Source organism: Salvelinus namaycush, chromosome 10, assembly GCF_016432855.1.
Source record: "Salvelinus namaycush isolate Seneca chromosome 10, SaNama_1.0, whole genome shotgun sequence".
In the NCBI taxonomy this organism is placed as follows: Eukaryota; Metazoa; Chordata; class Actinopteri; order Salmoniformes; family Salmonidae; genus Salvelinus; species Salvelinus namaycush.
The window spans coordinates 45,179,861-45,201,225 of NC_052316.1; the positions used below are offsets into that span (position 1 = coordinate 45,179,861).

At 48.5% G+C, this 21,365-nt stretch overlaps 1 protein-coding gene across 1 annotated transcript; it reads left to right on the forward strand.

Moving 5' to 3' along the window:
• The first annotated feature begins 48 nt into the window (after positions 1–48).
• Positions 49–19,466, forward strand: olfml2ba (olfactomedin-like 2Ba). The gene is made up of 9 exons (XM_039001774.1): positions 49–55; positions 683–822; positions 1,050–1,313; positions 1,638–1,745; positions 2,836–3,003; positions 15,478–15,742; positions 16,582–17,511; positions 18,376–18,552; positions 18,707–19,466. The coding sequence occupies exons 1-9, from the start codon at positions 49–51 to the stop codon at positions 19,321–19,323; spliced, it is 2,676 nt and encodes an 891-aa protein (XP_038857702.1). The 3' UTR covers positions 19,324–19,466.
• Positions 19,467–21,365: the final 1,899 nt, after the last annotated feature.

A 21,365-nucleotide genomic window follows, 5' to 3' on the forward strand; every position in this document is an offset into this window, starting at 1 on the left:
GTATATTTCATGGGCTGGCTCGTTCTCCAGAAATATAGAAATGGCTAAATGACAGGTGCAAAGTCGTTTTTGGTCTGCCTCGCGAAGTACCACCAGAGGGCACCAAAGACCATATTGCATGGCTGTAACTTGGTTCATTCTCTTCTGTCTAGGAAAGTTGCTTCATAAACTATTTAAAGATAAACTACTAACAAAATGTATGTGGCGGATAATATCATGATTCAACCATTTTAAATGGACACTCGTATTCATTCTTATATTTCCAACATGGTTATCCTTTATGTATTACCGTGTGCGCCACTTGGCATTTCCCCTTTGCAGCAGTTAAACTCCTCCTTGCCCCCGTTCTTTCAGGTCCTCTCCTTTCTCTCGTCCGTCCTAGGACTCCAGCGCACTGAGCCCAGTCCCCCTCATCCCCCCGCAGTCACTCCCAGCAGATGCATTTACACACACAGAGGACCACAAAACACTTGCTTTTCACTCACCAAGCAGGAAAAGGCGATTTGCTGATGAAATAGAAAGATGCAATTCATCTGGGATCAAATGAAAATACAATCTCAAATTTAGAGTGATAGGCAGTTTTTTTTTTATGCTGTTTTTTTCTTCTGGGCCTTAGCCTACATGATGTGTAAAAGGGCTTTCCTGTGCGTAATTTGGTGCGCGTTTTTCGCGTTGTGTTCAGCTGCCCCAAAGGAGTGCGCGGGCACGGCCATACCTGCGGACACTAATCCTGGGATTAAAGCCGAACATAAAGAAGACCTTGGAGATCAGAATGACACGCTACAGGAAGAGATGGACACGCATCATAACATTCTGACCCAGGTAGGTCCATGGTGACATCACCTAGCCTAGCATCAACTGGAAGAGTTATTCATGTCAACAGATCTATTTGCATTAGTCAATATTGATTCAGTATTTTAAAATGAATAATATTTGGTGGCGCTGAAAACATGCCTATACTGAACGCATGGTCAAGATGCATTTCTATCAAGTAAAATGTGTTCTGATTATACGTGGTGGAAAATGCGTCCGTCCTCTTCTCTTTGTAGCTGCTGGGTGATTATGACAAAGTGAAAGCCCTCTCGGAAGGCTCTGACTGTCGCTGTAAATGTGTTGTCAGACCCCTGAGCAGGAGCGCCTGCCGGCGGATAGAAGAGGGCAGCGGCACGGCGCAGGACTACTACACCATAGAGACTATCACCTCGGGGCCAGAGTGCAAGTGCGCCTGCATCGCTCCTCCGTCGGCGGTCAATCCCTGCGAGGGGGACTTCAGGTTGAAGCAGCTACGGGAAGCTGGGAAGGACAACATCAAGGTGATAGCCTGGATCCACTCCATCATCTTTCAAATGATGGCTCTGTCTGGGTCCTCCTCATCAGTGTCAAGTTGACTAGGGGCTATCAGTGTCACTGCAGCTTCTGTCTTCTGACACCTTTTAGGATTCATTTGAGGATTTGGATGTTCAATTTAGAATTTTATACTCATGGATGGGCTAGGGAGTTTTATGGCATGTCTGTGCTGAGAGAGTAATCCCTATGGATGGGCTGTGGGAAATAGTTTGATTATGGCAATGTCTGTGCTGTGCTGTGCTCAGAATGAGAGCAACACTGCCTGATGGAAATTACTTCATCCGTTCTAGCTCTCCTTGATTACTGAATTGCTGGAGGGATCCTTCTATGGCCTGGATCTCCTGAAGCTCCACTCCGTCACCACTAAGCTCCTGGACCGTGTGGAAAACATTGAAAAGGTAAGACCTCCATCACCGAGGAAGACAACCCTATCTCACCTTGTAAAGAGTAGACTATATACATCATTGGGCTGACGTGCACATACAGTACTTGGACAAAGGGAGTGAAGTGAATCTGAGATGTGGTGAGCACAGCAGTACGCCCACACACTGAATGAAAACAGAGCTCCATATGAAACAGTAAATAGACTGGGTGTATACTGTATGGTGTAGATTAGAACAACCAGACGGGCTGAATGGAAGGAAACCAATCACTTAGAATAGAACGGGTCTCCCAGGAGCCATTACTCTGCTTTATTAGTGGTTCTGATGCATGCCACAGGCAACTGGCCTTTATGGACCTGGAAGTTGTGTCCAACACACTCCATTTAAATGATGGAAATTAGAAATGAATTATGCCTGAAGCATAACTTTTCTTAATAGAGACTCTTACCTCCCTCACTAGCTTTAAGCACCGGCTGTCAGAGCAGCTCACAGATCACTGCACCTGTACATAGCTCATCTGTAAATAGTCCATCCAACTACCTCATCCCAATACTGTATTTATTTTGCTCCTTTGCACCCCAGTATCTCAACTTGCACATTCATCTTCTGCACACCCTACCATTCCAGTGTTTAATTGCTATATTGTAATTACTTTGCCACCATGGCCTATTTATTGTCTTACCTCTCTTATCCTACCTCATTTGCACACACTGTATATAGATTTCTCTACTGTATTATTGATTGTATGTTTGTTTATTCCATGTGTAACTCTGTGTTGTTGTTTGTGTCACACTGCTTTGCTTTATTCTTGGCCAGGCCACAGTTGTAAATGAGAACGTGTTCTCAACTAGCCCAACTGGTTAAATAAAGGTTAAATTAAAAAAATTATAAAATAAAAATAGTGAGTTGCATACATTTTATGTCTTGAAAAACACCCTTCTTTGGTCAAGGTCCCCTTTTCCCAGAAAACATCCTCACTTACTGAGTGCCTGATAGTTATTTAAATGTAGCTGCTTGTGAATGAGATACAGTCTATTATAAAGTACTGACAAATATTGTCATCATTATTTTACCATAAGAAAACATCCTATATGTGTCCAACTAGAACCAAGCAGTCTCTCAGAACCACAGCCAGGATGAGGCTGGTCCAGGCCAAGAGAAGAGACCCTCTATCCAGCCACAGCAGGTGAAGGAGACACCACCCCCCTCGCTCCCCCTGAGGCAGGAGAAGAAGAGACTGAGTGATGTGGCTACAGCCTATCAGAATAAAGAGGTGGGTAGGATCTGGGAGTCATCAGGTTTGGTAGCACTGCAGCACCAATGCTCTCGAGTGGCTTTACAAAAAAAAAACACATTGGGATCCCATTGTATCAACATCGATTACTTGCTTCATGCCAGCAGCATACCACCCTGCATCCCACCACTGGCTTGCCTCTGAAGCTAAGCAGGGTCGGTCCCTGAATGGGAGACCAAATGCTGCTGAAAGTGGTGTTGGAGGGCCAATAGGAGAAACTCTTTCCTCTGGTCTAAAAAAATATCCCAATTCCCCAGGGCAGTGATCGGGGTCAATATAAATAGTCCAGGTGGCTATTTGATTAATTGTTCAGCAGTCTTATGGTTTGGGGGTAAAAGCTGTTAAGGAGTCTTTTGGACCTAGACTTGGCGCTCCGGTACCATTTGCCGTGTGGTAGCAGAGAGAACAGTCTATGACTTGGGTGACTGAAGTCTGTGACAATTTCTATGGCCTCCCTCTGACACCGACTGGTATAGAGGTCCTGGTTGGCAGGAAGCTTGGCCCCAGTGATGTACTGGGCAGTACGCACTACCCTCTATAGGGACTTACGGTCGGATGCAGAGCAGTTGTCATACCAGGCGGTGTTGTAAACGGTCAGGATGCTCTCGATGGTGCAGCTGTAGAACCTTTTGAGGATCTGGGGACCCATGCCAAGTCTTCTGAGGGGGAAAAGGTGCTGTCATGCCCTCTTCACGACTGTCTTGGTGTGTTTAGACCATGATAGTTTGTTGGTCATGTGGACACCAAGGAACTTGAAACTCTCGACCCGCTCCACTACAGCCCCGTCGATGTTAATGGGGGCGTGTTCGGCCCTCCTTTTCCTGTAGTCCACGATCAGCTCCAATGTCTTGCTCATGTTGAGGGAGAGGTTGTTGTCCTGGGACCACATGGCCAGGTCTCTGACCTCCTCCCTATAGGCTGTCTCATGTCAGTGATCAGGCCTACCACTGTTGTGTTGTCAGCAAACTTAATGATGGTGTTGGAGTCGTGCTTGGCCACGCAGTCATGGGTGAACAGGGAAAACAGGAGGGGACTAGGCACACACCCCTGAGGGGCCCCTGTGTTAAGGATCAGCGTGGCAGATGTGTTGTTGGTTACCCATACCACTTTGGGGCAGTCCATCAGGAAGTCCAGGATCCAGTTGCAGAGGGAGGTGTTTAGTCCCAGGGTCCTTAGCTTAGTGATGAGCTTTGTGGTCACTTTGGTGTTGAACGGTGAGCTGTAGTCAATGAACAGCATTCTCACATATAGGTTCCTTTTGTCCAGGTGGGAAAGGGCAGTGTGGAATGCGATTGATATTGCGTCATCTGTGGATCTTTTGGGGCGGTATGCGAATTGGAGTGGGTCTAGGGTTTCCGGGATGATGGTGTTGATGTGAGCCATGGCTACCGACGTGAGTGCTACGGGGCGGTAGTCATTTAGGCAGGTTACCTTCGCTTTCTTGGGTACAGGGTCTATGGTTGTCTGCTTGAAACATGTAGCTATTACAGACTCGGTCAGGGAGAGGTTGAAAATGTCAGTGAAGACACTTGCCAGTTGGTCTGCGCATGCTCTGAGTACACGTCCTGGTAATCCGTCTGGCCTTGTGAATGTTGACCTGTTTGAAGGTCTTGCTCACATCAGCTATGGAGAGCTTGATCACACAGTCGCCCGGAACAGCTGGTGCTCTCATGCATGCTTCAGTGTTGCTTGCCTCGAAGCGAGCATAAAAGGCATTTCGCTCGTCTGGTAGGCTTGCATTAGTGGGAAGCTCACGGCTGGGTTTCCCTTTGTAGTCCGTAATAGTTTTTAAGCCCTGCCATATCCGATGAGCGTCAGAGCCGGTGTAGTAGGATTCAATCTTAGTCCTGTATTGACGCTTTGTCTGTTTGATGGTTCGTCTGAGGGCATAGCGGGATTTATTATAATCATCCGGATTAGTGTGCCACTCCTTGAAATGTATACTCTTTAAAGAGGTAGGGTTTAGGTGCATTTGTAAGATGGGCAGGGTCCCAGCTTTAGGGGTAAGCTGGTTCCACCATTGGGGTGCCAGGACAGAGAAGAGCTTGGACTGGGCTGAGCAGGAGCTGCCCTCCCGTAGGGGTGGGAGGGCCAAGAGACCAGAGGTGGCAGAACGGAGTGCTCGGGTTGGGGTGTAGGGTTTGAGCATAGCCTAAAGGTAGGGAGGGGCAGTTCCTCTTGCTGTTCCGTAGGCAAGCAGCATAGTGGATGCAAGCGCCGACTGGAAGCCAGTAGAGAGTGCGGAGAAGTGGGATGGGATGGGAGAACTTGGGAAGGTTGAAAACTAGGTGGGCTTGATGGCACAAGCGGGGAGCCCAGCCAACAGTGAGTTGCAGTAGAACAGACGGAACTGGACAAGTGCCTGGATTAGGACCTGCGCAGCTTCCTGTGTGAGGTAGGATCGTACTCTACGGATGCAGAGAACGACAGGATTTAGTCCAGGGTCATGCCAAGGTTCTTTGCACTCTGGGAGGGTGACACTGTTGAGTTATCAATCGTGATGGAGGGGCTGCGTGGGTAGGATGAGAGATGATAGGGGCTGCGTGGGTAGGAGGAGAGATGGGTAGGGGCTGAGTGTGTTGGAGGAGAGATGGGTATGGGCTGCGTGGGTAGGAGGAGAGATGATAGGGGCTGCGTGGGTAGGGTAGGAGGAGAGATGGTAGGGGCTGCATGGGTAGGGTAGGAGGAGAGATGATAGGGGCTGCGTGGGTAGGAGGGGAGATGATAGGGGCTGCTTGGGTAGGAGGAGAGATGGGTAGGGTAGGAGGAGAGATGGATAGGGGCTGCGTGGGTAGGAGGAGAGATGGGTATGGGCTGCGTGGGTAGGAGGAGAGATGGATAGGGGCTGCGTGGGTAGGGTAGGAGGAGAGATGGATAGGGTAGGAGGAGAGATGGTAGGGGCTGCGTGGGTAGGAGGAGAGATGGGTATGGGCTGCGTGGGTAGGAGGAGAGATGGGTAGGGTAGGAGGAGAGATGGATAGGGGCTGCGTGGGTAGGGTAGGAGGAGAGATGATAGGGGCTGAGTGGAGAGATGGATAGGGGCTGTGTGAGTAGGAGGAGAGATGGGTAGGGTAGGAGGAGAGATGGATAGGGGCTGCGTGGGTAGGGTAGGAGGAGAGATGGGTAAGGGCTGAGTGGGTAGGAGGAGAAATGGGTAGGGTAGGAGGAGAGATGGGAGAGAAAAGGAAACAAAATAGTGATCAGAGACCTGGAGGAGGGCTGCAGTGAGATTAGTAGGAGAACAGAGACCTGGAGGAGGGCTGCAATGAGATTAGTAGGAGAACAGCCTCTAGTAAAGATGAGGTCAAGCGAATTGCCTGCTTTGTAAGTGCGAGGGGATTGTGAAAGGGTGAGGTCAAAAGAGGCAAGGAAGGGAAAGAGAGAGTTTGAAAGAAATTAATCGAAGACAGACGTCGGGAGGTTGAAGTTGCCAAGTACGAAGAGCGGTGAGCCATCGTCAGGAAATGAGCTCATTCAAGGTGTCAAGCTCATTGAGGAACTCTTCAAAGGCAACTGGTGGGCGATAGAAGGCAACAATGTAATGTTTGAGTGGACAAGTGACAGTGACACCATTGAATTCAAATGAGGAGCTGGACAGGTGAGAAATAATCAAATCCCCAGTTAGGAGAAATGAGTAGCCCTGTGCCGTCACCACAACGACCAGATGCTCTCGGATTATGAGAGAAAACGTAGTCAGATGAAGAGAGAGCAGCTGGAGTAGCAGTGTCCTCTGGGGTGATCCATCGCTCCGTCAGGGACAAAAAGTCAAAGGACCGAAGGGCAGAATAGACTGAGAGGAACTTTTGACCGCAGATTGGCAGTTCCAAACGCTGCCAGAGACCAGGAATTCCACATGGGTTGTTAACACAGGGTACAGTAAATTAGAAGAGTTGCAGCGTCTGTAAAGCCTACAGGAAGAGGAGTGAACAGGTATAGAAAACACACACAAAATAACTAGGTAAGATACTCAAGTGAGAGACTCTAGTTCCTTCCTCGAACAACACGGCATAACCGTCTTTGTTACGGTGACGGTCTTACTTTTGCAGACGAGACCGCCACCTATAGCTCCCGCTGAAAAACCAGGGGAGACTAAAGTACTAACACTATTTGCTAGTTGCCTAGCAGAGGTGAAGAGCATACCTCCTTGTACTAATTGCTGATTGCCTAGCAGAGGAGAAACCACTCCCCCTCCAATACAGGCACCGATTACCAAAATGACAATAATCCCAAATTGTCCTGCCCCTTGATCCTGGTTGATGTGTCAACTATCATCTGCAAGTTATGAGCAGGAAGCAGTTCACACACCAAGTAGACTGCTGAGAAGACAGGAAGCAGTTCACACCAAGTAGGCTGCTGAGAAGACAGGAAGCAGTTCACACACCAAGTAGGCTGCTGAGAAGACAGGAAGCAGTTCACACACCAAGTAGGCTGCTGGGAAGACAGGAAGCAGTTCACACACCAAGTAGGCTGCTGGGAAGACAGGAAGCAGTTCACACACCAAGTAGGCTGCTGGGAAGACAGGAAGCAGTTCACACACCAAGTAGGCTGCTGAGAAGACAGGAAGCAGTTCACACCAAGTAGGCTGCTGAGAAGACAGGAAGCAGTTCACACACCAAGTAGACTACAGGGAAGACAGGAAGCAGTTCACACACCAAGTAGACTACAGGGAAGACAGGAAGCACTTCACACATCAAGTAGGCTGCTGAGAAGACAGGAAGCAGTTCACATACCAAGTAGGCTGCTGGGAAGACAGGAAGCAGTTCACACACCAAGTAGACTACAGGGAAGACAGGAAGCACTTCACACATCAAGTAGGCTGCTGAGAAGACAGGAAGCAGTTCACATACCAAGTAGGCTGCTGGGAAGACAGGAAGCAGTTCACACACCAAGTAGGCTGCTGGGAAGACAGGAAGCAGTTCACACACCAAGTAGGCTGCTGAGAAGACAGGAAGCAGTTCACACCAAGTAGGCTGCTGAGAAGACAGGAAGCAGTTCACACACCAAGTAGGCTGCTGGGAAGACAGGAAGCAGTTCACACACCAAGTAGGCTGCTGGGAAGACAGGAAGCAGTTCACACACCAAGTAGGCTGCTGAGAAGACAGGAAGCAGTTCACACACCAAGTAGACTGCTGGGAAGACAGGAAGCAGTTCACACACCAAGTAGGCTGCTGAGAAGACAGGGAGCAGTTCACATACCAAGTAGACTGCTGGGAAGACAGGGAGCAGTTCACATACCAAGTAGACTGCTGAGAAGACAGGGAGCAGTTCACACACCAAGTAGGCTGGTGGGAAGACAGGAAGCAGTTCAGTTCACACACCAAGTAGCCTGGTGGGAAGACAGGAAGCAGTTCAGTTCACATACCAAGTAGGCTGCTGGGAAGACAGTCGGCAGTTCACACACCAAGTAGGCTGCTGGGAAGACAGGAAGCAGTTCACACACCAAGTAGGCTGCTGGGAAGACAGGGAGCAGTTCACACCAAGTAGGCTGCTGAGAAGACAGGGAGCAGTTCACACACCAAGTAGGCTGCTGGGAAGACAGGAAGCAGTTCACACACCAAGTAGGCTGGTGGGAAGACAGGAAGCAGTTCAGTTCACATACCAAGTAGGCTGCTGGGAAGACAGTCGGCAGTTCACACACCAAGTAGGCTGCTGGGAAGACAGTCGGCAGTTCACACACCAAGTAGGCTGCTGGGAAGACAGGAAGCAGTTCACACACCAAGTAGGCTGCTGAGAAGACAGGAAGCAGTTCACACACCAACTAGGCTACAGGGAAGACAGGAAGCAGTTCACACACCAAGTAGGCTGCTGAGAAGACAGGAAGCAGTTCACACACCAACTAGGCTACAGGGAAGACAGGAAGCAGTTCACACACCAAGTAGGCTGCTGGGAAGACAGGAAGCAGTTCACACACCAACTAGGCTACAGGGAAGACAGGAAGCAGTTCACACACCAAGTAGGCTGCTGAGAAGACAGGAAGCAGTTCACACACCAACTAGGCTACAGGGAAGACAGGAAGCAGTTCACACACCAAGTAGGCTGCTGGGAAGACAGGAAGCAGTTCACACACCAAGTAGACTACAGGGAAGACAGGAAGCACTTAATATAGATGGCCCTAGCTAGCAAAAAGACAGTAGTAGACAGCAGATAAAGACAACAATTATACTTATCACTCCTGGAGATATCTAGCTATAGAATGAAGCAGACAGGAAGATGAACACAGTCATGTGACCATTGCTTACAGAACACCAGTAATCATTGATTCCACATGGTGCTGATTGGTGCAGTCAGGCTTTGGTGCAGTCAGGCTTTGACCAATGTATGACACTAACAGGCTGTATTATTTTTTTATTTTACCTTTATTTAACTAGGCAAGTCAGTTAAGAACAAATTCTTATTTTCAATGTCAGCCTAGGAACAGTGGGTTAACTGCCTTGTTCAAGGGCAGAACGACAGATTTTTACCTTGTCAGCTCGGGGATTCGATCTTGCAACCTTTCGGTTACTAGTCTAACGCTCTAACCACTAGGTCCAGTCAGTCAAAAATGTGATATTTCTGTATTTTATATCTATTTCCACACCGAGGTTGGAGTCTTACAGTGAAATTGTGAAAAGGTTGACAACCCCCCCCTCTCTGAAAAGACTGCCTGAAATGTCAGCCTGTTTTTAGTTAATAGACCAATAAGAATGAGAGTTCCAAACCTCTGCCAATAACAGAGGTTTCTTTTCTTCAGTTTTCCCTTTCCCTCTCACACCACTCCCAGGTAAATTCTTTCTTGAGAAATTGCTCTGCTAAGCAGCTATTTCTGTTTATTGTTTACCATTTTAATTGAGTAAGGTACTTCATTGTTAACCAGCAATGATTTGATAGGGAGAAAAAAAAAAAAAATGTCTGCATTCAACCTTTAATACAATTTCCTGACAAAAACACATTTATAAATTCAAAATATGACTTTTATTTTCATCAAACAGTCACATCACCTCCTTAGTCCTCCTTATTACCAAGAACACTCAGTCCTCCTCACTGCCAGGAACACTCAGTCCTCCTTACTGCCAGGAACACTCAGTCCTACTTATTACCAGGAACACTCAGTCCTCCTTACTGCCAGGACCACTCAGTCCTACTTACTGCCAGGAACACTCAGTTCTACTTACTGCTAGGAACACTCAGTCCTCCTTACTACCAGGAACACTCAGTTCTACTTACTGCTAGGAACACTCAGTCCTCCTTACTGCCAGGAACACTCAGTCCTACTTATTACCAGGAACACTCAGTCCTCCTTACTACCAGGAACACTCAGTCCTCCTTACTGCCAGGAACACTCAGTCCTCCTTACTACCAGGAACACTCAGTCCTCCTTACTACCAGGAACACTCAGTCCTCCTTACTGCCAGGAACACTCAGTCCTCCTTACTGCCAGGAACACTCAGTCCTACTTACTGCCAGGAACACTCAGTCCTCCTCACTACCAGGAACACTCAGTCCTCCTTACTGCCAGGAACACTCAGTCCTCCTCACTGCCAGGAACACTCGGTCCTCCTTACTGCCAGGAACACTCAGTCCTCCTTACTGCCAGGAACACTCAGTCCTACTTACTGCCAGGAACACTCAGTCCTCCTCACTGCCAGTAACACTCAGTCCTCCTTACTGCCAGGAACACTCAGTCCTCCTTACTGCCAGGAACACTCAATCCTCCTCACTGCCAGGAACACTCGGTCCTCCTTACTGCCAGGAACACTCGGTCCTCCTTACTGCCAGGAACACTCAGTCCTCCTTACTGCCAGGAACACTCAGTCCTACTTACTGCCAGGAACACTCAGTCCTCCTCACTGCCAGTAACACTCAGTCCTCCTTACTGCCAGGAACACTCGGTCCTCCTTACTGCCAGGAACACTCAGTTCTACTTACTGCCAGGAACACTCAGTCCTCCTTACTACCAGGAACACTCAGTCCTCCTTACTACCAGGAACACTCAGTCCTCCTTACTACCAGGAACACTCAGTCCTCCTTACTACCAGGAACACTCAGTCCTCCTTATTACCAGGAACACACAGTCCTCCTTATTACCAAAAACACTCAGCTGCCTGATTTTCAAACTGGAAACAAATAATGATGTTAATAATAGCCATGTCACATGTTGTTCCTTCATCAAAACGACCAAGAACGGCCATGTTTTTTCCACACCTTTCTCCGCAATAAACCCAGAGACTTTAATATAACGGCACATCGTATATTTCAGATAATAACCACAGTCATTTGTGGCTTGGCAGGTCCAGTGGTATAGGAGTGGATGTGGATATTACAGAGGCAGCCAGCCAGACTAGTGGATGTGGATATTACAGAGGCATCCAGCCAGGCTAGTGGATGTGAATATTACAGAGCCATCCAGCCAGGCTAGTGGATATGGATATTACAGAGCCATCCAGCCAGGCTAGTGGATATGGATATTACAGAGGCATCCAGCCAGGCTAGTGGATGTGAATATTACAGAGGCATCCAGCCAGACTAGTGGATGTGAATATTACAGAGGCATCCAGTCAGACTAGTGGATGTGAATATTACAGAGGCATCCAGCCAGACTAGTGGATGTGAATATTACAGAGGCATCCAGCCAGGCTAGTGGATGTGGATATTACAGAGGCATCCAGTCAGACTAGTGGATGTGGATATTACAGAGGCATCCAGCCAGGCTAGTGGATGTGAATATTACAGAGGCATCCAGTCAGACTAGTGGATGTGGATATTACAGAGGCATCCAGCCAGGCTAGTGGATGTGGATATTACAGAGGCATCCAGCCAGGCTAGTGGATGTGAATATTACAGAGGCATCCAGCCAGGCTAGTGGATGTGAATATTACAGAGGCATCCAGCCAGGCTAGTGGATGTGAATATTACAGAGGCATCCAGCCAGGCTAGTGGATGTGAATATTACATAGGCATCCAGCCAGGCTAGTGGATGTGAATATTACAGAGGCATCCAGCCAGGCTAGTGGATGTGAATATTACAGAGGCATCCAGCCAGGCTAGTGGATGTGGATATTACATAGGCATCCAGCCAGGCTAGTGGATGTGAATATTACAGAGGCATCCAGCCAGGCTAGTGGATGTGAATATTACAGAGGCATCCAGCCAGGCTAGTGGATGTGGATATTACAGAGGCATCCAGCCAGGCTAGTGGATGTGGATATTACAGAGGCATCCAGCCAGGCTAGTGGATGTGGATATTACAGAGGCATCCAGCCAGGCTAGTGGATGTGGATATTACAGAGGCATCCAGCCAGGCTAGTGGATGTGGATATTACAGAGGCATCCAGCCAGGCTAGTGGATGTGAATATTACAGAGGCATCCAGCCAGGCTAGTGGATGTGAATATTACAGAGGCATCCAGCCAGGCTAGTGGATGTGAATATTACAGAGGCATCCAGCCAGGCTAGTGGATGTGAATATTACATAGGCATCCAGCCAGGCTAGTGGATGTGAATATTACAGAGGCATCCAGCCAGGCTAGTGGATGTGAATATTACAGAGGCATCCAGCCAGGCTAGTGGATGTGGATATTACATAGGCATCCAGCCAGGCTAGTGGATGTGAATATTACAGAGGCATCCAGCCAGGCTAGTGGATGTGAATATTACAGAGGCATCCAGCCAGGCTAGTGGATGTGGATATTACAGAGGCATCCAGCCAGGCTAGTGGATGTGGATATTACAGAGGCATCCAGCCAGGCTAGTGGATGTGGATATTACAGAGGCATCCAGCCAGGCTAGTGGATGTGGATATTACAGAGGCATCCAGCCAGGCTAGTGGATGTGAATATTACATAGGCATCCAGCCAGGCTAGTGGATGTGAATATTACATAGGCATCCAGCCAGGCTAGTGGATGTGAATATTACAGAGGCATCCAGCCAGGCTAGTGGATGTGGATATTACATAGGCATCCAGCCAGGCTAGTGGATGTGAATATTACAGAGGCATCCAGCCAGGCTAGTGGATGTGAATATTACAGAGGCATCCAGCCAGGCTAGTGGATGTGGATATTACAGAGGCATCCAGCCAGGCTAGTGGATGTGGATATTACAGAGGCATCCAGCCAGGCTAGTGGATGTGGATATTACATAGGCATCCAGCCAGGCTAGTGGATGTGAATATTACAGAGGCATCCAGCCAGGCTAGTGGATGTGGATATTACAGAGGCATCCAGCCAGGCTAGTGGATGTGGATATTACATAGGCATCCAGCCAGGCTAGTGGATGTGGATATTAAAGAGGCATCCAGCCAGGCTAGTGGATGTGAATATTACAGAGGCATCCAGTCAGACTAGTGGATGTGGATATTACAGAGGCATCCAGCCAGGCTAGTGGATGTGGATATTACAGAGGCATCCAGCCAGGCTAGTGGATGTGAATATTACAGAGGCATCCAGCCAGGCTAGTGGATGTGAATATTACAGAGGCATCCAGCCAGGCTAGTGGATGTGAATATTACAGAGGCATCCAGCCAGGCTAGTGGATGTGAATATTACATAGGCATCCAGCCAGGCTAGTGGATGTGAATATTACAGAGGCATCCAGCCAGGCTAGTGGATGTGAATATTACAGAGGCATCCAGCCAGGCTAGTGGATGTGGATATTACATAGGCATCCAGCCAGGCTAGTGGATGTGAATATTACAGAGGCATCCAGCCAGGCTAGTGGATGTGAATATTACAGAGGCATCCAGCCAGGCTAGTGGATGTGGATATTACAGAGGCATCCAGCCAGGCTAGTGGATGTGGATATTACATAGGCATCCAGCCAGGCTAGTGGATGTGAATATTACAGAGGCATCCAGCCAGGCTAGTGGATGTGGATATTACAGAGGCATCCAGTCAGACTAGTGGATGTGAATATTACAGAGGCATCCAGTCAGGCTAGTGGATGTGGATATTACAGAGGCATCCAGTCAGACTAGTGGATGTGAATATTACAGAGGCATCCAGCCAGGCTAGTGGATGTGGATATTACAGAGGCATCCAGCCAGACTAGTGGATGTGAATATTACAGAGGCATCCAGTCAGACTAGTGGATGTGGATATTACATAGGCATCCAGCCAGGCTAGTGGATGTGAATATTACAGAGGCATCCAGCCAGGCTAGTGGATGTGGATATTACAGAGGCATCCAGTCAGACTAGTGGATGTGAATATTACAGAGGCATCCAGTCAGACTAGTGGATGTGGATATTACAGAGGCATCCAGCCAGGCTAGTGGATGTGGATATTACATAGGCATCCAGTCAGGCTAGTGGATGTGAATATTACAGAGGCATCCAGTCAGGCTAGTGGATGTGGATATTACAGAGGCATCCAGCCAGGCTAGTGGATGTGGATATTACAGAGGCATCCAGTCAGGCTAGTGGATGTGGATATTACAGAGGCATCCAGCCAGGCTAGTGGATATGGATATTACAGAGGCATCCAGTCAGACTAGTGGATGTGGATATTACAGAGGCATCCAGCCAGGCTAGTGGATGTGAATATTACAGAGGCATCCAGTCAGGCTAGTGGATGTGGATATTACAGAGGCATCCAGCCAGGCTAGTGGATGTGGATATTACAGAGGCATCCAGCCAGGCTAGTGGATGTGGATATTACAAAGGCATCCAGTCAGACTAGTGGATGTGAATATTACAGAGGCATCCAGCCAGGCTAACGCTAACCTCTTTATAGGGCACTACTTTTGATTAGAGTAGTGAGAGTAGTGAGCCCTATTAGAGCCCTGTTGGAGCCCTGTTAATGCCCTATTATAGCCCTGTTAAGAGCCCTGGTCAAAAGTATTTTTTAAAATTTATTTTACTAGACAAGTAACATTCTTATTTTCAATGACAGCCTAGGAACGGTGGGTTAACTGCCTTGTTCAGGGGCAGAATGACAGATTTTTACCTTGTCAGCTCGGAGATTCGATCTTGCAACCTTTCGGGTTACTAGTCCAACGCTCTAACCACTAGGCTACCTGCCGCCCTAAAAGTAGTGCACTATATCGGGAATAGGGTGCCATTGGGTCCTGGTCTAAAGTAGTGCACTATATCGGGAATAGGGTGCCATTGGGTCCTGGTCTAAAGTAGTGCACTATATCGGGAATAGGGTGCCATTTGGGATGCACCCAGGGAAACGGTCCAGCAGGGATGGGCGGACCTGGACACTACGTTTAAATGATCCAATATATTGATATGTTGTCTCAAGAGTGTGTTCAGTTCCTTTCAAATGTTTCTTGTTTTCACTTATCAAAACATACTCTGACAATAAATGGCACAACTTGAGGGGAATGGGAATAAGAAAACAAATCCAGGACAGAACTCAATTTGTAATGTCTGTCTTCTGCCAGGTATTGTGTAATCATTGTGCTTGTTTATCAGGATACTTCTGACAGTTTCTTTGTCAAACTGATAAGAATGGGTATGTTTCATCCACTTGACAGGAGAGGCATGAGGAGAGATTTGATGGAGGCCATGAGTCCTCCAGACCCTTAATTAAGACAGATGCTTCAGGATCAGGACCCAGCCCCACCCCCCAGGTGACTGCCCAGGTGATCCCAGAGGTGACCCCCCAGGATGGGGCCAGCCAAGAGAGCCAGGGGGTGTCCCAGGGGGTGAAGACTGGCCCCAAAGGGATGGTGATCAGGGGGATGACCTTCTACAAATTTGACCAAATGGTGGCTGATGACGGGGAACCAGGGGAGAATTGTGAGTTCTGACTTTTGAGATCTCAGATCTTATTGACCTCATCAGACGGACAACATATCTATCTCTGTCTTTTCCACAAACTGCTATTTAGAATGGCTGGTCCCTGGCTAATGGCTGGTCCCTGGCTAATGGCTGGTCCCTGGCTAATGGCTGGTCCCTGGCTAATGGCTGGTCCCTGGCTAATGGCTGGTCCCTGGCTAATGGCTGGTCCCTGGCTAATGGCTGGTCCCTGGCTAATGGCTGGTCCCTGGCTAATGGCTGGTCCCTGGCTAATGGCTGGTCCCTGGCTATGCTGAAACAGCAGCTGTAAACAGCTGATGTAAAGTCACAAGCAGCCAGGGTCATTTCCACACAGCCTCAGTCACAAGCAGCCAGGGTCATTTCCACAGAGCCTCAGCATCACAAGCAGCCAGGGTCATTTCCACACAGCCTCAGTCACAAGCAGCCAGGGTCATTTCCACAGAGCCTCAGTCACAAGCAGCCAGGGTCATTTCCACAGAGCCTCAGCATCACAAGCAGCCAGGGTCATTTCCACACAGCCTCAACATCACAAGCAGCCAGGGTCATTTCCACACAGCCTCAGTCACAAGCAGCCAGCGTCATTTCCACACAGCCTCAGCATCACAAGCAGCCAGGGTCATTTCCACACAGCCTCAGTCACAAGCAGCCAGCGTCATTTGGCTCTTTTAATACTGTTTGTATTTCTTTCTGGAATTACTCCTCTTGGTGTCACAGTCAGAAGTGTCCGCCTTACAGGCCGTCATCTCTCCTGTTTAACATTAAACTGCCCATTTTGTCCTGATGTGTAAACTATTGTTTGTATTATTTTCTCTGACCAGTCTTTGAGTATGATACGTTCAGTGGCGACGGCCCAGTCAACCTCCTCATCGAGGAGCAGCTTATCCAGCACAGAGCCCCTCAAAGAGCCAAAGAGAAGGCGGGACCAAGAGCTGCTCGGCCAAAGAGCAGAGACCAAGTGGGAGGGGCCAGTCAGATCAGCCAATCAACACATGCCATCCAAACGCAACCCGACACTGTAACAACAGTGACTTCTAAGACGACTGCATCGCCCACAGGACATACAGCAGAGGACCAGACGGTCACCGCCACCAGGAACGCTGATATTAACTCAACTATGGCTGAGACCACTGGTCAGACCACCACTAGAGGAACTGAGAGGCCCGTCCCCCTGATGGTCAAACCAGCCAGCATCACTCAGACCACAGAGGGACCAGTCACTACAACAACCACTCAGGTATCCAAGGAGACCATGAGGTGGACGACAGTCAGACCGACTGACACACCTGTCATGGCCTTGGAAAGCACTGGTTTGGAATCACTAAGGGCCTTGGAAGTGAAAAACAAAAGACCATCAGAGACCATTGCAAGCACTAGTACAGTCGACAAGCTCGACACTCAACGACTAACAATAACTACAGAGGCTTCGACCATCAACACAAAGACCACTACAGTTGGCACGACAACTGCTGCCGTGACAATAACTCCTAAAACGCCCACAACAACGGTTTTGCTAGCGACTACTACATCGCCAATGGAAAGCTCTAGGTTGACTTTGTCTCCCACAACACAGAGGCAGACCACCCCCTCCTCCACTAGACCACCAGCCACCACCACCACCACCTCTACTACCACCACCATTGGTCAGCCTCAACCTGCCAGACGCAGATACAGCATCAGCTGGGAGGAGGAGGGGGGGATCCCTGAGGACCCAAAGGAACCAGGGCAACAAACATCCACCAGGAAGCTTGGTAGGTTCTTCTTGTTAGTTCCTCAGGATGGCTTTTCGTTCCACATTAAAATACTACCTGGGTAGGTTAATGTCATTCATTAAGGGTTTATGATTATTTAGTTTAATCAGGTGCATCAGTATAGGGTTAGAACACAAAACGTGGACTGTCTGGGTAGCGGTCCCCCAGGAGAGGGCTGTGATTGGACTGTCTGGGTAGCGGTCCCCCAGGAGAGAGTTATGATTGGACTGTCTGGGTAGCGGTTCCCCAGGAGAGGGTTGTGATTGGACTGTCTGGGTAGCGGTCCCCAGGAGAGGGTTGTGATTGGACTGTCTGGGTAGCGGTCCCCAGGAGAGAGTTATGATTGGACTGTCTGGGTAGCGGTCCCCAGGAGAGGGTTGTGATTGGACTGTCTGGGTAGCGGTCCCCAGGAGAGGGTTATGATTGGACTGTCTGGGTAGCGGTCCCCAGGAGAAGGTTGTGATTGGACTGTCTGGGTAGCGGTCCCCAGGAGAGGGTTATGATTGGACTGTCTGGGTAGCGGTCCCCAGGAGAGGGTTGTGATTGGACTGTCTGGGTAGCGGTCCCCAGGAGAGGGTTATGATTGGACTGTCTGGGTAGCGGTCCCCAGGAGAGGGTTATGATTGGACTGTCTGGGTAGCGGTCCCCAGGAGAGGGTTATGATTGGACTGTCTGGGTAGCGGTCCCCAGGAGAGCGTTGTGATTGGACTGTCTGGGTAGCGGTCCCCCAGGAGAGGGTTGTGATTGGACTGTCTGGGTAGCGGTCCCCAGGAGAGGGTTATGATTGGACTGTCTGGGTAGCGGTCCCCAGGAAAGGGTTGTGATTGGGTACACTGCTCTAACTGACAATCTGTGTATCCACAGGAGAGTGTAAGGACACTCTGTCCACCATCTCTGAGCCGGTCCTCCATAACACCTACGGCCGGAACGAGGGGGCCTGGATGAAGGATCCTCTGGCCAACAACGACAAGATCTACGTCACTAACTACTACTACGGAAACAACCTGCTGGAGTTCCGCAACATGGAGACCTTCAAATCAGGTATTTAGCAACTTTTTTATTAGTTACGAACCCAGCAATTTTTTTTCACAATCCTTCATGTTCCTTGCCTCCTCAGAGAGGAACTTGTCATTAGATTTTATAATAGTGTTATACTGTGGCCAGACGTTATCTCTTTGTTTTCTTTCCCCACAAGGCCGCTTCACCAACTCCTACAAGCTTTCCTACAACTGGATCGGAACGGGACACGTGGTCTACGACGGAGCCTTCTACTACAACCGCGCCTTCTCCCGTGACGTCATCAAGTTCGACCTGCGTCTGCGCTACGTGGCGGCCTGGACCACGCTGCACGACGCCGTGTTCCACGATGTCTCCACACCATGGCAATGGCGAGGTCACTCCGACGTCGACTTCGCAGTGGACGAGAGCGGCCTGTGGGTCATCTACCCTGCACTGGACGATGAGGGCTTCCTACAGGAAGTGATCGTCCTGACGCGGCTGAACCCCTCTGACCTCAGCACCCAGAGGGAGACTACCTGGAGGACAGGCCTCAGGAGGAACCGCTATGGGAACTGCTTTATCGTGTGTGGCGTCCTGTACGCCGTCGACAGCTACAACGAGAAGGACGCCTACCTGTCGTACGCCTTCGACACGCACACCAACACCCAGATGGTTCCCAGGATGCCCTTCACCAACAACTACACCTACACCACACAGATCGACTACAACCCCAAGGAGGGAAAGTTGTACGCCTGGGACAACGGACACCAGGTCACGTACAACGTCGACTTCGCCTACGTTTACCCCTTGTAAGAGGTCGGGAAAGGTCACTTTGTTTTTGTATAAAATAATTACCAGAAGTGAAGAGAGCAAAGAGATTCTATGAGTTGAAGTGGATTGTAGACCAGTCCTCCTGGCCACTCATGTCAGCCTTTATAAAGTCTTTATAGAGCCTGCTGTTCTGTCACTGTGTTTGATTTGTTTTTATTGACCTGACAATTTGTTTAAACAGTAGAGAAGCTACAATATGCAAAACCTTTGCTGTAGTCTAAAGAACATATGTTGTATATACTGTAATATAAACCATTGTGAGAGAAATTAATGTACTGTAGAGGAATACAACATTGCACTCAAGACTTGGGCTATAGATGAAGACATTACTTCACCAAAACAGTTAGTTCCCAACCATGACAACAGCAGTGTGGATTAAAATGTCACTAGATATTTTGTTTTATACTCATTTTTATACCTACAGCGCCTTCAGAAAGTATTCATACCCCTTGACTTATTCCACATGTGTTACAGCCTGAATTCAAAATGGATTAAATATATTTGGTTTCTTACCCATCTACACAAAATACCTGATAGACAAAATAAAAACATGTTAGCCCACTGCGCCACCCGGGAGGCCCTAAGGCACTGCATCGCAGTGTTAGCTGTGCCACCAGAGACTCTGGGTTCGAGCCCAGGCTCGACCGGGAGGCCCATGTGGCGGCGCACAATTGGCCCAGCATCGTCCGGGTTAGGGAGGGTTTGGCCGGCAGGGATATCCTTGTCTCATCGCACACTAGCGACTCCTGTGGTGGGCCGGGCGCAGTGCATGCTAACCAGGTCGCTAGGTGTATGGTGTTTCCTCCGACACATTGGTGCGGCTGGCTTCCGGGTTGGCTGCGCGCTGTGTTAAGAAGCAGTGCGGCTTGGTTGGGTTGTGTTTCGGAGGACGCATGGCTCTCGACCTTCGCCTCTCCCCGAGTCCGTGCGGGAGTTGTAGCGATGAGTCCAGACTAACAATTGGATACCACGAAATTGGGGAGAAAAAGGGGGTAAATAAATAAAATAATATAAAAAAAAAAAAAGTTTTTAGAAAATGAAATACATAAGTATTCACACTGTTGAGTCAATACTGTCAAGCTGGTATTAAGGATTTGGAGACAGGCGCAGGAATACCCAATAGGGGTTTTTAATACACCCAAAACAAACACGTATACAAAAACACTGGGTTGTACCTTAACAAAAGAGCGAGGGTAAACCTCATTGAACGCCACGGGACGATACCCGTGATACACAATATATATATAGCACGCAGCATAACAGCTGCACCAATGCATAGGTACTCACACCACCAACGGACATGGGAACAATAACCAACAGAGGGCACATATATAACATACTAATCAGGGGAAATGGGAACCAGGTTGTGTGTAATCAGACAAGACAGTCCGGGGTTGATGATAATGAATCCCGTTCAGTGAAGCCTAGAAAGCCGGTGATGTAGACCTCCGGAACTGGTGAACAGAATGAGCATAAGTACCGGGGGGATCCGTGAGAAATACTTTGTAGAAGCACCTGGATTGTGCAACATTTGCCCATTTTTCTATTCAAAATTCTTCAAGCTCTGTTAAATTGGTTGTTGATTATTGCTAGACAACCATTTTCAGGTCTTGCCATAGATTTTCAAGCAGATTTAAGTTAAAACTATAACTCGGCCACTCAGGAACATTCAATGCCATCTTGATTAGTAACTCCAGTGTAGATTTGGCCTTGTGTTTTAGGTTATTGTCCTGCTGAAAGGTGAATTAATCTCCAACTGTCTAGTGGAAAGCAGAATGAAACAGGTTTTCCTCTAGGATTTTTGCCTGTGCTTAGCTCCATTCAGTTTATTTTTTATTCTGAAGAACTGCCCAGTCCTTAATGATTACAAGCATACCCATAACATGATGCAGCCACCACTATGCTTGAAAAATGGAGGGTGGTACTCCGTAATGAGTTGGATTTGGCCCAAACATACTCTATATTCAGGACAAAAAGTTAATTGCTTTGCCAATTTTTGGCAATATTACTCTAGTGCTTTTTTG

Bases quoted from the DNA above. Each gene is read 5' to 3' on its own strand.
- olfml2ba (XM_039001774.1), top strand. The intron at 823-1,049 runs GTAGGTCCATGG...TTCTCTTTGTAG, and splicing joins ATCATAACATTCTGACCCAG to CTGCTGGGTGATTATGACAA. The intron at 18,553-18,706 runs GTATTTAGCAAC...TTTCCCCACAAG, and splicing joins CATGGAGACCTTCAAATCAG to GCCGCTTCACCAACTCCTAC.